We start from the raw sequence: 15194 nt of genomic DNA on the forward strand, positions 1-15194 counted from the left end.
CATACTGACTCAACAACAGCCACTTTAATAATGGAAAAATTGATGTAATCACTAGCCACTTTATATATATATATATATATAATGTTTACTTACCCTACATTACTCATCTCATATGTATATACTGTACGCTATACCATCTACTGCATCTTGCCATCTTGATGTGATTAAATGTATCACTAGCCACTTTAAACAATGACACTTTATATAATGTTTTCATACCCTACATTACTCATCTCATATGTATATACTGTATTCTATACCATCTACTGCATCTTGCCTATGCCGTTCCGCCATCACTCATTTATATATTTTTATGTACATATTCGTATTCATTCCTTTACACTTGTGTGTATAAAGTAGTTGTTGTGAAATTGTTAGGTTATATTACTTGTTAGATATTACTGCATGGTCAGAACTAGAAGCACAAGCATTTCACTACACTTGCATTAACACCTGCTAACCATGTGTATGTGACAAATAAATTTGATTTATTTTGAACTAGGAATAAAGTAAAATTGTGTTTGATGTGTAAAGTTCAGTAGCCTCAGAACACTCAAGGCTGTCAGTTAAAATACAAAGCCAATCTATTCAGCAGCACTTCACAGCACAATTATGCAACAAGGCCAGCAGTGAAGGATCATACTATTTTATTTCACTTTTATTTTTGAAGAGCCAACAGCAGTATCTACTTCCCCTCTATATGGCTCAATCTTGCGTAATCATTCTGTTTTGTCTTTCATCTAATACACAATTGTTAAATGCAGCAGGGCAGGGGGAGATGGCCATTCTCCACTTGACTTTAGGACTGACAGAATGGCATTGGCCCCACGACAGGTACAGGATGGAAAATGGATGACACTCAGAGCTCCAGCTGGGTAGAAATGATCAGGCACAGTTATGGCCAGCCGACGACCCTGCCATATGCCAGTGGATGGAGGCTGCTGGAGGGTGGCAGTTGGGGTTGTCCTTTACTGCATTGGCATTGCCCAACTTCAAAATGAAGGGGAGATGGATGAGGGAATTAGTATAGGAATGGACACCACTATGGCCACCTTTTCCCCATTAAAAACCACTAGGCCTGCCTAGGTGTGACGATCGTCGTAAGGAGTAGACCAAGGTGCAGCGTGTTGGAGTGCTCATGATAAATATTGATTATTATACTCAGAACACTATACAAACAAACACGACCGTCACGTTCTGCAGGCTTCACTGAGCAACACAAAAACAAGATCCCACAACTAAAGGTGGAAAAAGGGCTGCCTAAGTATGATTCCTAATCAGAGACAACGATAGACAGCTGCCTCTGATTAGGAACCATACTCGGCTCAACACAAAGAAATAGAAAACATAGAAAGGCATGGAATGCCCACCCCACATCACACCCTGACCTAACCCAAAAAATATAAAATAAACGGCAATCTAAGGTCAGGGCGTGACACTAGGGGACGCTGAGACAGAAAAGTGGTGAATTCATGGCTTGGCTGTTAGGAATGTCCTTGGCCTTGTCTGACCATAATGATGGATGAAGAAGGTTAGTGTATGAACAGGCTCTTCCATGGCCATATTTTCCAGTGACAATCCCAGGAGAATTGGAAACTGTAGCGGGGGCAAGTGGGGTGCTAGTTTGGTTTGGTCTGGCCTTGTCTTACCTAACCTAACCACAAAACAAGGTGTGATGAATGACAGAATCAGCACCTATATATCGATAAATGTATATCTAATGCCACTCCCCTTAGAAATGTATAGATGAGTAAGGTGCCAGAGATACTGGAGACTCTAGCAGAGCAGTTGGGATGGGTCGCTTGTGGCGACTTGAGATCAATACAGGATATACAGAGAGAGACATAAAGCAAAGAGTGTGAGAGGCAGAAAAGTGCCAGAGGGACCACACAGTGCCAATGTGGTTGGGGAATGCCAAAGGGGGTGGTAGGATGAAATTGCATTGGCAGATGAGGGTGTATTAGATCATGTTAAATCAACAACAAAGCACAGATTTCCCTCATCAGCCAATGCAAATTTTGAATTAACATTGCATTCTGGGTTAGGCCAACTGAGACGAGTGTGTTTGTGTGGATTGGATTGTATAATTGCTGTTTGATGGAACACAACATTGCAAAAGTGTGTGTGTGTTTGTATCTCTCCCAGAGGGAGCATTCTCAGATCGTGCAATGCCTTGGCCCCGCTTGTGCTTGCGTGGAGAAGGACATCAAAGAAGGCCTGCAGCAGCCCTCTTCTCACTCCCTCACCCTCTCTCTTTCCATCTTGGTGTGTCCCTCAGTCAAGCAGTGAATTTCAAACAGAGTCAACCACAAAGACCAGGGAGGTTTTCCAATGCCTCACAAAGAAGTGCACCTTTTGGTAGATGGGTAACAAAAAAACGAAAAACATTGAATATCTCTTCGAGCATGGTGAAGTTATAACACTTTGGATGGTGTAGCAATACACCCAGTCGCTGCAAAGATACAGGCGTCCTTCCTAAGTTAGTTGCTGGAGGGGAAGGAAATCGCTCAGGGATTTCACCATGAGGCCAATGGTGACTTTAAAACAGTGAGTTTAATGACTGATTGGAGAAAATTGAGGATGGAACAACATTGTAGTTACTCTACAATACTAACCTAACTGACAGAGTAAAAATAAAATATTCCAAATCATGCATCTTGTTTTCAACAAGGCACTAAATTAATACTGCAAAAAATGTGGCAAAGCAATTCACTTTGTCCTGAATAAAAAGTGTTATGTTTGGGGCAAAATCCAGTACATACTGACTCTCCATATTTATAAGCATAGTGGTGGCTGCATCTGTCACGGTTGTCGTAAGGAGAAGCGAACCAAAGTGCAGCGTGTGTGTCGTTCCACATTTTATTTTCACTGTGAAACTTTGCAATACATACACAAATAAACTGAACGAACAAAAACAACAAACCGTGACGCAGAGTAGAAACATACACTAACTCAGAAATAATTTCCCACAACCCCAGGTGGAAAGAAAACCCTACTTAAGTATGATCTCCAATTAGAGACAACGAGGACCAGCTGCCTCTAATTGGAGATCTTCCCAAACAAAACCCAACATAGAAATACAAAACTAGAACCGGACAACATAGAAATAGAAAACATAGAATAGAACAAAACTACAAATCTCGAATGCCCACCCAAATCACACCCTGACCTAACCAAAATAGAGAAACAAAACGTCTCTCTCAGGTCAGGGCGTGACAGCATCATGTTATGGGTAAGCTTTTACTTGTGAAAGACTGGGGTGTTTTACAGGATAAAAAAAACCTTTTGGAGCTAAGCGCAGGCAAAATTCTAGAGGAAAACCTGGTTGTTTGCTTTTCACCAGACACTATGTGTCACGACTTCCACCGAAGTCGGCTCCTCTCCTTGTTCGGGCAGCGTTCGGCGATCGACGTCACCGGCTTTCTAGTCATCGGCGCTCCATTTTTCATATTTCCATTTGTTTTGTCTTGTTCCATACATACCTGGTTTTCATTCCCTAATTACACTGCATGTATTTAGTCCTCTGTTCCCCTCCATGTCTTTGTGTGAAATTGTACTTATGTTATGTGGGTATTGTTACACGCCATACTTTTGTCTATGTTCTGTGTTTGGGCACATTTATGTACTTTTGTGCTTACGTTGGACCGGAATAAAAAGTGCGCCTGTTCACTACACTCTGCTCTCCTGCTCCTGACTTCGCCTCCAGTACACACCCTTAACACTAGGAGATGAATACACCTTTCATCAGGACAATAACCTAAAACACAAGGCCCAATCAATGTACACTGGAGTTGCTTGTCCAAAATTTTGACTATATATACATGTGCTGCTGACAACAATTGTATTACGCTATTTTTGCCAACGTTTGCTGACAACGTTTGCTGACAACGTTTGCTGATATATATATATATATATATATATATGTCAAAATTTTGGACACACCTACTCATTCAAGGCTTTTTCTTAATTTTTTATATTTTCTACCTTTTAGAATAATAGCAAAGACATCAAAACTAGGAAATAACACATATGGAATCATGTAGTAACCAAAAAAGTGTCAAACAAATCAAAATGTATTTGAGATTTTAGATTCTTAAAAGTAGCCATCCTTTGCCTTGATGACAGCTATGCACACTTTTGGCATTCTCTCAACCAGCTTCATGAGGAATGCTTTTCCTGAAGGAGACCCCACATATGCTGAGTACTTACTTGTTGGCTGCTTTTCCTTCACTCTGCGGTCCAACTCATCCCAAACCATCTCAATTGGGTTGAGGTGGGGTGATTGTGGAGGCCATGTCATCTGATGCAGCACTCCCATCGCTGTCCTTCTTGGTCAAATAGCCCTTACACAGCCTGGAGGTGTGTTGGGTCATTGTCCTGTTGAAAAACAAATGATAGGCCAACTAAGCGCAAACCAGATGGGATGGCGTATCGATGCAGAATGCTGTGGTAGCCATGCTAGTTAAGTGTGCCTTGAATTCTAAATAAATCACAGACAGTGTCACCAGCAAAGCACCCCCCACCATCACACTTCCTCATCCATGCTTCACGGTGGGAACCACACATGTGGAGATCATCCGTTCACCTACTCTGTGTCTCACAAAGACACGGCAGTTGGAACCAAAAATCTCAAATTTTGACTCATCAGATCAAAAGACAGAATTCCACAAGTCTAATGTCCATTGCTCGTGTTTCTTGGCCCAAGCAAGTCTCTTATTATTATTGGTGTCCTTAAGTAGTGGTTTCTTTGCAGCAATTCGACCATAAAGGCCAACAGTTGATGTTGAAATGTGTCTGTTACTTGAACTCTGTGAAGCATTTATTTGAGCTGCAATTTCTGAAGCTGGTACCTCTAATCTCTAATGAACTTATCTTCTGCTGCAGAGGTAACTCTGGGTCTTCCTTTCCTGTGGCTATCCTCTGAGAGCCAGGTTTATCATAGCGCTTGATGGTTTTTGTGACTGCACTTGAAGAAACGTTCAAAGTTCTTGATTGTCTGTCATTTATCTTTGCATATTTGAGCTGTTCTTGCTATAATATTTACTTGGTATTTTACCAAATAGTGCTATCTTCTGTATACCACTCCTACCTTGTCACAACACAACTGATTGGCTCAAACACATTAAGAAGGAAATAAATTGACAAGGCACACCTGTTAATTGAAATGCATTCCAGGTGATTACCTCATGAAGCTGGTTGAGGGAATGCCAAAAATGTGCAAAGCTGTCATCAAAAATAAAGAAAAACCCTTGAATGAGTACTATATATTTTTATTATTATAAAACATTATTATTTTTTATAACCGAGGTCCGGACCTCAGTGTCCTTATTTGGCATGTTTTGGGCCCAGGGCTAAAATAATGTCCCCATGTAGTCTGACCACATTGGGCCGATGCGCCAATGCTCATCGGCTTCACATTGTGCCCAAGGCAGGTTTCCCCAAGGGCAGCCCTCACTTTGCCTGAAATAACCCCACCCTTTGGAATGGCTGCCCTTTTTTGGCCTTTTGGGGCCCAATATGAGGTCATGTTATTGGCCTTATGTGTTTTACCCACCCTGTGCCAATTTATGCCTACCTCCATAGCTCTGTCTATGATTTCCAGAGTGGTGACATTTTTCTGGCCTCATCCCTCAGCTTTTTACGAAAACACTTGGGGTACAGCTTTGTTATTGTTTGAACTGCAGATTGCCTCTGAGGTATGTACACCTATTATAGTTTCGCAACTGTATTTATTTTTATTTTACCCTTATTTTACCAGGTAAGTTGACTGAGAACACATCCTCATTTACAGCAACAACCTCGGAATAGTTACAGGGGAGAGGAGGGGGGATGAATGAGCCAACGTTGAAAGGTGAAGAAAGTAGAGCAATTGAGATGAGGAGGTAGAAATGACAGAGAGTGATAGAGATGGGGAAAAGGACAAGCATAGGGGAATAGTGAACAGAGCAGAGATGGAAGCAGAGGAGTGGAATAGCCTAAAGGAGAGAAATGTCTTTGAAGTGGCAGGAAATGTTTTAAAATTATTTTTGCATGAAGCATAGTTCTCTCTTCCTTCCTTCCGTCGCCATTTGACCGGAGTGGCAATCAATTTTATGTGGCATATGGAAGATATCATTCAATTTAATACTTGTAATATTAACTGGAGGAGACAGTAATAGGCAATTCCACGGTAACAGAATTGCGCTGAGACTCACTTAAAATCTTTCACTTAAAATTTATGCCAAACAAAAAACATTGATTTGAAAGTTTAACAAACCGTACAGCTCCATGCACAAGGACTACCTTTAACGATTTACACTGAAATTGTTGCAAAAACACATTCACTGGAAGAATTGTGCAGTAACGGAATTCAGGTGAACGTTTTTTTATGTGACCACATTTTCCAAAAACTCTGTAAAATATCTGCTCTGAATTAAGATTCAAGACGTCTGCAGAAAGAATGGGGTGTCAGCTGTGTATGACATGACACATTGACTTTGAAAACATCTGTTTTGGTTATTGAACTACAGTAAGTGAAGAGGAATTACACCCGGTAACGGAATTGCGGTAACGGAATTTCATCATGGGTCCCTAATCTGTACCACACAGAAATAATTATGGATATTCATGTAATTCTCTTCATGGTGATGTATCCTATATCGGTACACAAAGGTATAAATATGCAATATCCTCTCCTGCATATTTGGGGTATTATTCTACACACTGGCTATTATTTTAATTAGCTCTGCCCCCAAACAAGACCAAATCTGAACCAATCATAAATGTCTATGTTTCATAAGTTTGGAAATCAAAGTACAGCACAGTAGAGCTCAGTAGAGTACATCAGAGTACAATAGAGTACAGCACAGTAGAGTTCAGTACAGTACACAGTACAGTACAGCACAATTGAGTTGAGTACAGTAGAGTACAGCACAGCACAGAACAGTAGAGTTCAGTACATTAGAGTAGAGTAGAGTACAGCCCAGTCGAGTAGAGTACAGCACAGTAGAGTTCAGTACAGTAGAGTACAGTAGAGTACAGTACACTACAGTACAGTACAGTACAGTACAGCAGGGCACAGTAGAGTTCAATACAGTACAGTAGAGTAGAGTTCAGTACTGCAAGGTACTGAAGAGTAGAGTACAGTACAGTACAGTACAGTACATTATAGAGGGAAAATGGCTGGTCTGAGTTAAGGCCTAGCATTGGAACAATTTAGACTTGACGAATAGGAATATTAGTACGCAGGCTGAGGTGGAAATGAACTGCCATTCAAAATGAGGAGCAAATCAAGGGGAATTTAAAGTACATGGGGCATGCTAATATGCTAACGCTAACAATCTTCTGCCCCGTGGCCACTGCACAGTACAGACACATACTTTATTTTGTCTTGGCAAAGCGGGGGTGATTTGACACAATGATTGTTTTTACAAGCCAATTAGGAGCTGTGCACCTTTTCTCATCCAATTAGCTGGGTGACGAGTGATCAGGTGAGGCAGCTCTGAGACTGCAGGGTTTAGCATCCTGCATGCTAACGACACAGCAGATTAGTCTGGGAAATCCTGCTCCCATCATTCTAGTAAATATATTCTCTTAAGTCTTCTCCTAAAGATACATCGTCTTTCTATTCTCTCTAAGTCCCTTAACCCCCAAGAGTCGATTGACAATTGGTGCGTCAAACTAAGTAACATAATAAAATTTAAGCTAGAGATATAAGATAGAGATATATGCATATTCTGGATGCATCTCAATCCACCGCATCCACCGATGCTGCACTTCCGCATCTGGGGTGAAAGGTGGCAGAGCTAGAGCGTTTTTTTTTTGGTCAGACCATGAGACACCTCGAAACGTCCGTAGCATCCCAATGGTTTGGCCTACAAACAAATACTACCACTCTATGAGACTCATGAACACGATGGTGGTCTCCGTTTTGCTCTACGAACCCCACAAGTGTCAGGGGACTAGTCTGAAGTCGGTACCGTCGACGTGCCAACTTCTGTTTGTAGTGTCAAAACCATTTGGGCTACAAACTAATGGGACCCCACAGTAGAAAGGGGAGATTCTCAAGAACACAATAGTGTTCTGTTCTCCGTTTTGCTCTACAACCCCCACAACTGTCACCGGACTCGTCTGAAGGTAATTGGTACTGGTTAAAAAAAAAAAATGGAAGTATGATGGTTGTTTTGTGCCTACCCAGAAAAAGAGGATAAATACGTGTAATATATATATATATAATTATTATTTATTTTTTTCTGATTTCCTGTATCACCTACATATAGTACAGCCACCTAAACATCTTGTTTCTTATGATGTATTATTTTACTGTCAATTATGAATGTGTTATTCAATGTGTTTCTCTGGGCTATAGTAGTGAAGCCCAAAATCAATATTTTAGTATTATTTTTTTATACCTAAAGGTGTCCTAAAATTAAAAATCAAATAGCTAAATGATTCATAGTACAACCCATTTTAAAACAATTCCATATGTAAACTTAGAACAAATGCAATTTTAAACACTAACCATAACCTTTACCTTCACACTAACCCTAGCTTCATGTGAACACCCCGGTTCAACCCTAACCCTTGCCTCAACCACAACCCTAACACTAACCCTAGATTCATGTGTACACCTGGTTGCACCCTAACCCCAAACCTCTCCCTAGCCTCGACCCAAGCCTAACCCTAGCCTCCAACCTAACCGTAGACTCAATCCTAACCCTTAGCTCTAACCCTAGCCTCCAACCTAACCGTAGACTCATCCTAACCCTTAGCTCTAACCCTAGCCTCAAACTTAAAGGCTAGGGATAGGTTTGGGGTTAGGGATGAACCAGGGTGTTCACATGAAGCTAGTGTTAGTGTGAAGGTAAAGGTTAGGGTTAGTATTTAAAATTGCATTTGTTCTCAGTTTACATATGGACTTGTTTTAACCTGTTTGGGATAGGGGGCAGTATTTTCACGGCCGGATAAAAAACGTACCCAATTTAATCTGGTTATTACTCCTGCCCAGAAACTAGAATAAATATATAAGAATATATCAATTTTTATGTGATTTTTTTTCTTGTAAAATAGCGATAATATTCCAACCGGGAGACGTTGTATCCGTTCAAACACTGAAAGAAGAAAATGGAGTCATCACATGCACGCGCGCACCAGCGTCATTGTTCTCAGAAGTACCACTCTCCAAAACCCCTGCTGTTTTTCGCCCAGAGACTGCAGAGTAATCATTCCACATTCTGGCGCCTTCTGAGAGCCAATGGAAGCCTTAGAAAATGTCACGTTACAGCACAGATGCTGTATTTTTGGTAGAGATGCTACAGAAGGACAACAAATTGTCAGGCAGGGCACTTCCTGTATGGAATCTTCTCAGGTTTTGGCCTGCCATATGAGTTCTGTTATACTCACAGACACCATTCAAACAGTTTTAGAAACTTTAGAGTGTTTTCTATCCAAATCTACTAATTATATGCATATTCTAGTTTCTGGGCAGGAGTAGTAACCAGATTAAATCGGGTACGTTTTTTATCCAGCTGTGAAAATACTGCCCCTTATCCCATTTTGTGTTCCTTTTTATTATGTTTTACTTTAGCTTATTTGGTAAATATTCTCTTAATCTCTTCTTGAACTGCACTGTTGGTTAAGGGCTTGTAAGTAAGCATTTCATGGTAAGGTCTACACTTGTTGTATTCGGCGCATGTGACAAATAAAGTTTTGATTTGATTTGAGCCATAGCCTCAATCTTAACCCTTAGCTCTAACCCGAACCCTTTCCCTTGATAAAGGACCAATAATCTAATGTGTTGTTGTCTCTCTCCTCTGTAGGGAACGTGTTTCTGGTGAGCCTGGCCTTTGCTGACCTGGTGGTGGCCTTCTACCCCTACCCCCTGGTGCTCTACGCCATCTTCCATGATGGCTGGTCGCTGGGAGAGACACAGTGCAAAGTGACTAAGACCTGTCTGTCTGTGTGCTGTCTGTCTCTCTAGCCCTGTTTATACCTGGTTCTAACATGTTTCCTTTGTCCTGATATTGTCCACATTCTGATTGTGCCCACATTTTTAGACAGGTGTATATGATTAAAACTCAGATTATGATCTGACTGTGATCTGTTCTTCCTGACCACCTCTTTAGGTAGTCAGGCACATATTGCATATATAATGTGTGAGTTATATGTATGTTTGTGTGTGTATGAGGACGACAATCTTATTTGGACAAGATCAGGACAAGGCTTCTGTCTGCTTTATTTTATTCTGTCTTTCCTTTTTTCTTTTTCAATGTTTCTATTCTCGCCTCTTATCTCTCTAGCCCTGTTTATACCTGCCTTTAACATGCATCCTTCATTCTGATCTTGACCTGATCTTATGTGTTTACACTTATAAGATCTTATCATAATCAGATCACAATCCGTCTTTTAATAGTCTACACTAAAAATGTGTGTCAGAACCAGGTATAAACAGGGCTTCTGCCCCCCCCCTCTCTCTCTAGGTCAGTGGTTTCCTGATGGGCCTGAGCGTCATCGGCTCCATCTTCAACATCACCGGCATCGCCATCAACCGCTACTGCTACATCTGTCACAGCTTTGCTTATGATAAGCTCTACAGCTACCGCAACACCCTCCTACTGGTGGGGCTCATCTGGCTCCTCACCATCCTGGCCATCATACCAAACTTCTTCGTAGGGTCACTCCAGTACGACCCCAGGGTGTATTCGTGTACCTTTGCTCAGGCCGTCAGTACATCGTACACCATCACTGTGGTGGTGATTCATTTCTTCGTGCCCATCGCCGTGGTTACCTTCTGCTACCTGAGGATCTGGATCCTGGTCATCCAGGTGAGGAGGAAGGTGAAGACAGAGGTGAAGTCCCGACTCAAACCCAGCGACATGCGCAACTTCATCACCATGTTTGTGGTGTTCGTGCTCTTCGCCATCTGCTGGGCACCGCTTAACTTCATTGGGCTGGCCGTGGCCATCGACCCGGAGACGGTGGCGCCACGGATCCCCGAGTGGCTGTTCGTGGTCAGCTACTTCATGGCGTACTTCAACAGTTGCCTTAACGCCATCATCTACGGCCTGCTCAACCAGAACTTCCGTAAGGAATACAAACGGATTATCATGGCCATGTGGATGCCTGGTCTGTTCTTCCAGGAGGCGTCACAGGGGGGTACTGAGGGTATGAGGAGCAAGCACTCGCCCAGACTGGGACTCAACAACAACGATCACATCAAAGGAGAGGCTTTGTGACGTTGACGCCAAGGTTCTCCACTCCTTTCCCATGGGTTTTGTTTATTTCTTCAGTCGTGGAGTGCCATTTCTCTATTATATCTCACTGACTGCACAGTTGTGCTGTTACCAAAGCCTCAATGAACTCTCGGAATGGTGCGGATTAAAAAGAGAGAGAGAGACATACACAAGAAAAGAGAAAAAGAGAGAGGAGGTGTGGACTGATGATAACTGACTCTGTTATTCACAATTCAAAGAGTGCCATTCATGAAGCATACAGTATACACTACCAAAAGTATGTGGACACCTGCTCATCAAACATCTCATTCCAAAATCATGGGCATTAATATAGAGTTGGTCTCACCTTTGCTGCTATAACAGCCTCCACTCTGATGGGAAAGCTTTCCACTAGATGTTGGAACATTGCTGCGGGGACTTGCTTCCATTCAGCAACAAGAGCATTAGTGAGGTTGGGCACTGATGTTGGGCGATTAGGCCTGGTTCACAGTCGGCGTTCCAATTCATCCCAAAAATGTTCGATGGGGTTGAGGTGAAAAACAGTCCCAGATCATTATTGTTCCTCCACCGTAGTTTACAGTTGGCACTATGCATTGGAGCAGGTAGTGTTGTCCTGACATCCACCAAACCCAGATTCCTCCATTGGACTGCCAGATGGTGAAGAGTAATTCATCACTCCAGAGAACGCGTTTCCACTGCTCCAGAGTCCAATGTCGGCGAGCTTTACACCACTCCAGCCAGTGCTTGGCATTACGGATTGGTAATTTTATGCTTTGTCCATGGCTGCTTGGCCATGGACGAACAGTTCTTGTGCTGACGTTGCTTCCAGAGGCAATTTGGAACTGGGTAGTGAGTGTTGCAACCGAGGACAGACGATTTTTCCACACTACGCGCTTCAGCACTCGGTAGTCCCGTTCTGTGAGCTTGCCTATCACTTTGCGGCTGAGCCGTTGTTGCTCCTAGATGTTTTCACTAAAACGCACTACCAGTTGACCGGGAAAGCTCAAGCAGGGCCAAAATTTGACTTGTTGGAAAGTTTGGCATCCTATGACGGTGCCACGTTTAAAGTCAATTAGGTCTTCAGTAAAGCCCTTCTACTGCCAATGTTTGTCTATGGAGGTTGCATTGCTGTGTGCTCGATTTTATACTCCTGTCAGCAACGAGTGTGGCTGAAATAGCCGAATCCACTCATTTGAAGGGGTGTCCACATACTTTTGTATATATAATGTATGTTCTAACTTATTATGTATCATACTCTTATGTACACCTCAGGCTGTCTGCCTGTTCTCTGCTGCTGTAACAATATGCATTTTAAAGTGGAAGCATCAAAATTATTATTATTACATTTTTTTTACACCATTACATCCATTGCATTTTTATATAGGACAGTATATTTAAAGACACGTGTTATCTTCACAGTTTCCTCTGTAAGAAAGTTATTTATCACACTTTTTTATTTATTTTCTATATCTATATATTGTTATCATTATGACAATCATTATGACCAGCGTACATTAGCGTAGATCACAATTTGTAAAAATCCTTTTGGTTGTAAATAACAAATAAGTGGTGGATCATGCCAACGTTACGAGCTCACAATGGCCTACTACTAACTAGGCAATTGGATTGTCAAAAGGTGCCTGATTTTATGCTCATGATCTCAAACAGGAGATTTGCCAAAAACAACCCCTTTACGATTTAACCCAGTTAGTATGGGTTAACTCATTAGGGTTACAGTCAGCATATAGCATTAGGCTTAGAGTTACACAAGGATATAAGACTGAGTAGTCAACTACATTAGATACATCAGCAGATTTTGTCATTTCTGTTGACACAGGAATGGGGTGCTATGATGCCCCACGGCAGAGTGTCCTGAAAAACCCTTGCTGGTACATTATAAGCACAACAAAGCTGTTTTAACTCGGATGACATTGTACTTATGCTGTTTACAGGTTTAAACTGTACTCTTAGTAATGCATGAAGACATTCTATGCATTTTACACTTCATGTCATTACCTTAAAACACTACAGAAAACCAACTTAATATAAGGGGCGCAACTTTCACTGGGGACGGGGGGACATGACCTCCTAAATTCTGAAATTGCATTTTTGTCCCCCCCAGTTTTATCATTCCACTGTGATAATAAATGCAGCACAGGTTTGCTTTAGGAACATGCGGACTCCTCAGAGTGGTCGGTTAAGCTGTTTTCTGGTTTTCACCCGGCTGGATTTAGGACCGCACAGACAACACAGAGTGTGCGGACAGGCTGTGTGAACAGAGGCAGCTGCTGTCTGTGTTGGGTTTTTCTCAGAGTTGTAAAAGCAAACAGAGCAGGAACTGGCTACTCTTTAGTTGACTGATCTAGCTGGCAAGGTAACTGCTGTTTGACAGAAAACAAGTATTTACTCCCAGTGCTGAGCTAGTAGTGTAACTGACATGTTACTTTAGCTAATGTTTCATCCTATCTCGACTGAATTGAATGAACCACTGGTAACTAGCACAGCCAGTTCAGCTCTAGTTAGCTATCTGTAAGGTAGCAGTTTCTAACAGCTGTTGTGTGTATGGAAATGTTTTGTAGCCTTTGTTTTGTCCCGTTTCAACAAAAGTCAATTTGATAATGTACCATTGTACCATTAGCTAGAGCTAGCCAAAAGTTGGCTAACATTAGCTTGCTAGCTAGCTCACTAACTTCAGCTATTATTTTTGCCTCAATCACACCATACCTGAATGAAACGATGAAACCAGCAGCCAAACGACTGAAGACTAGGGCTGTCCATGACCCCAAAAAATCTTGGTCGAGAGTCATCCTGTTCTTTCGCCAATCGATTGGTCAAAATGTTCAAATTTATTTTTACATATATAGACACACACCCTATGTTTGAATAAAACCAATTACGTATGCACTGAGCTTGTCTGATTCTTTAAGCAGACTGTTTGATTAAATAATTAAGACACATCTGACTCAAGAAAGAGGCTGATGGTCACACTGTTTAAAAAAATGATAGCGAGTGTCTGTGTGACTGGTGCACGTTGTCTTGCTCTTCTTCCTACTGCAGCGAAAAGGCACCAAAGCACAGCAAGTGTTTATTGCAATGTCCATGCTGAAGCTGAAACATAATTTCATCCATTTAGTTTTTAACTTTTTTCTGACTGGAAAGATCTGTTACCAAAGTCCCTAATTTGTTTATGAAAAACATTTGCTATTCCCTCAACCCTTGTTCTATTTATGTGAAACATGTAAGCATTGCATGCATCTGACCAATAGGGTTATAAATTGGTTATAACAAACGCCGAACATAGTAACACGTGACAGCAAAATAGATGTGGAGGATGTGAAAAAGAAACTGGAAACGGGCGAATGTTTACTAGTTGCTCAGGAAGGAAAGGAGAAATCTGACCTGTTTAAGACATTTGACTTAGTTGTGGAAACTACTGGAGATAAAAGTAAAAGTGGGTGTAGGATGATGTGTGCCAAACTGTTGCTGTTAGATTCTTATATAATACTTTTTTCCTGATCATTTGGAACAGTGTAAACAGTAAATAAGTGTACCAGAGTCTGTTCTAACAAAGAAAAGAAAATGTATATATAGCCTTTATTACAGCAGTCTAAAACCATTTGCATTCATTCGTGAATTGCGGTTTATTTATTGGCTACTGTATCAGTCTAATTATTGAAAGCTTCCTTTGTTATTTAATTTATTTAATTTAAAAACTAAAATGCTTGATTGCATTTCAAAGCATGAATGTCTCATATACTGTGTGATGGCATGAAGGAATGAACGATTGATTGATACAGTAGCCTATATATTGAAATATAGGCCTAAGCCAGTTACAGAATTAAGACTAAACAGGTTGGGCTCTTAGGCATACAGCTCGATGGTGGTTATACAAGGATACTATACAAAGCCTACTAATGATAACAACATTACTTATTATGGTAATGAGGATGATAATAATAATTGTAATAATAACAATAAGAAGGA

The 15194-nt window shown here is 41.3% G+C and overlaps 1 protein-coding gene across 1 annotated transcript in view; it reads left to right on the forward strand.

Moving 5' to 3' along the window:
* Positions 1-14118, forward strand: part of LOC106613152 (melatonin receptor type 1B-B) — a 96583-nt gene extending 82465 nt beyond the window's left edge. Inside the window, exons 2-3 of the mRNA XM_014215140.3 lie at positions 9798-9916; positions 10458-14118. Of these exons, the coding sequence (XP_014070615.3) occupies positions 9798-9916; positions 10458-11213 (875 nt within the window). The 3' untranslated portion in view covers positions 11214-14118. The remainder of the gene's footprint in view (positions 1-9797; positions 9917-10457) is intronic.
* The last annotated feature ends 1076 nt before the right edge of the window (positions 14119-15194 follow it).

The sequence above is a fragment of the Salmo salar genome, chromosome 09 (genome assembly GCF_965601325.2).
Source record: "Salmo salar chromosome 09, fSalSal1, whole genome shotgun sequence".
Classification (NCBI taxonomy): Eukaryota; Metazoa; Chordata; class Actinopteri; order Salmoniformes; family Salmonidae; genus Salmo; species Salmo salar.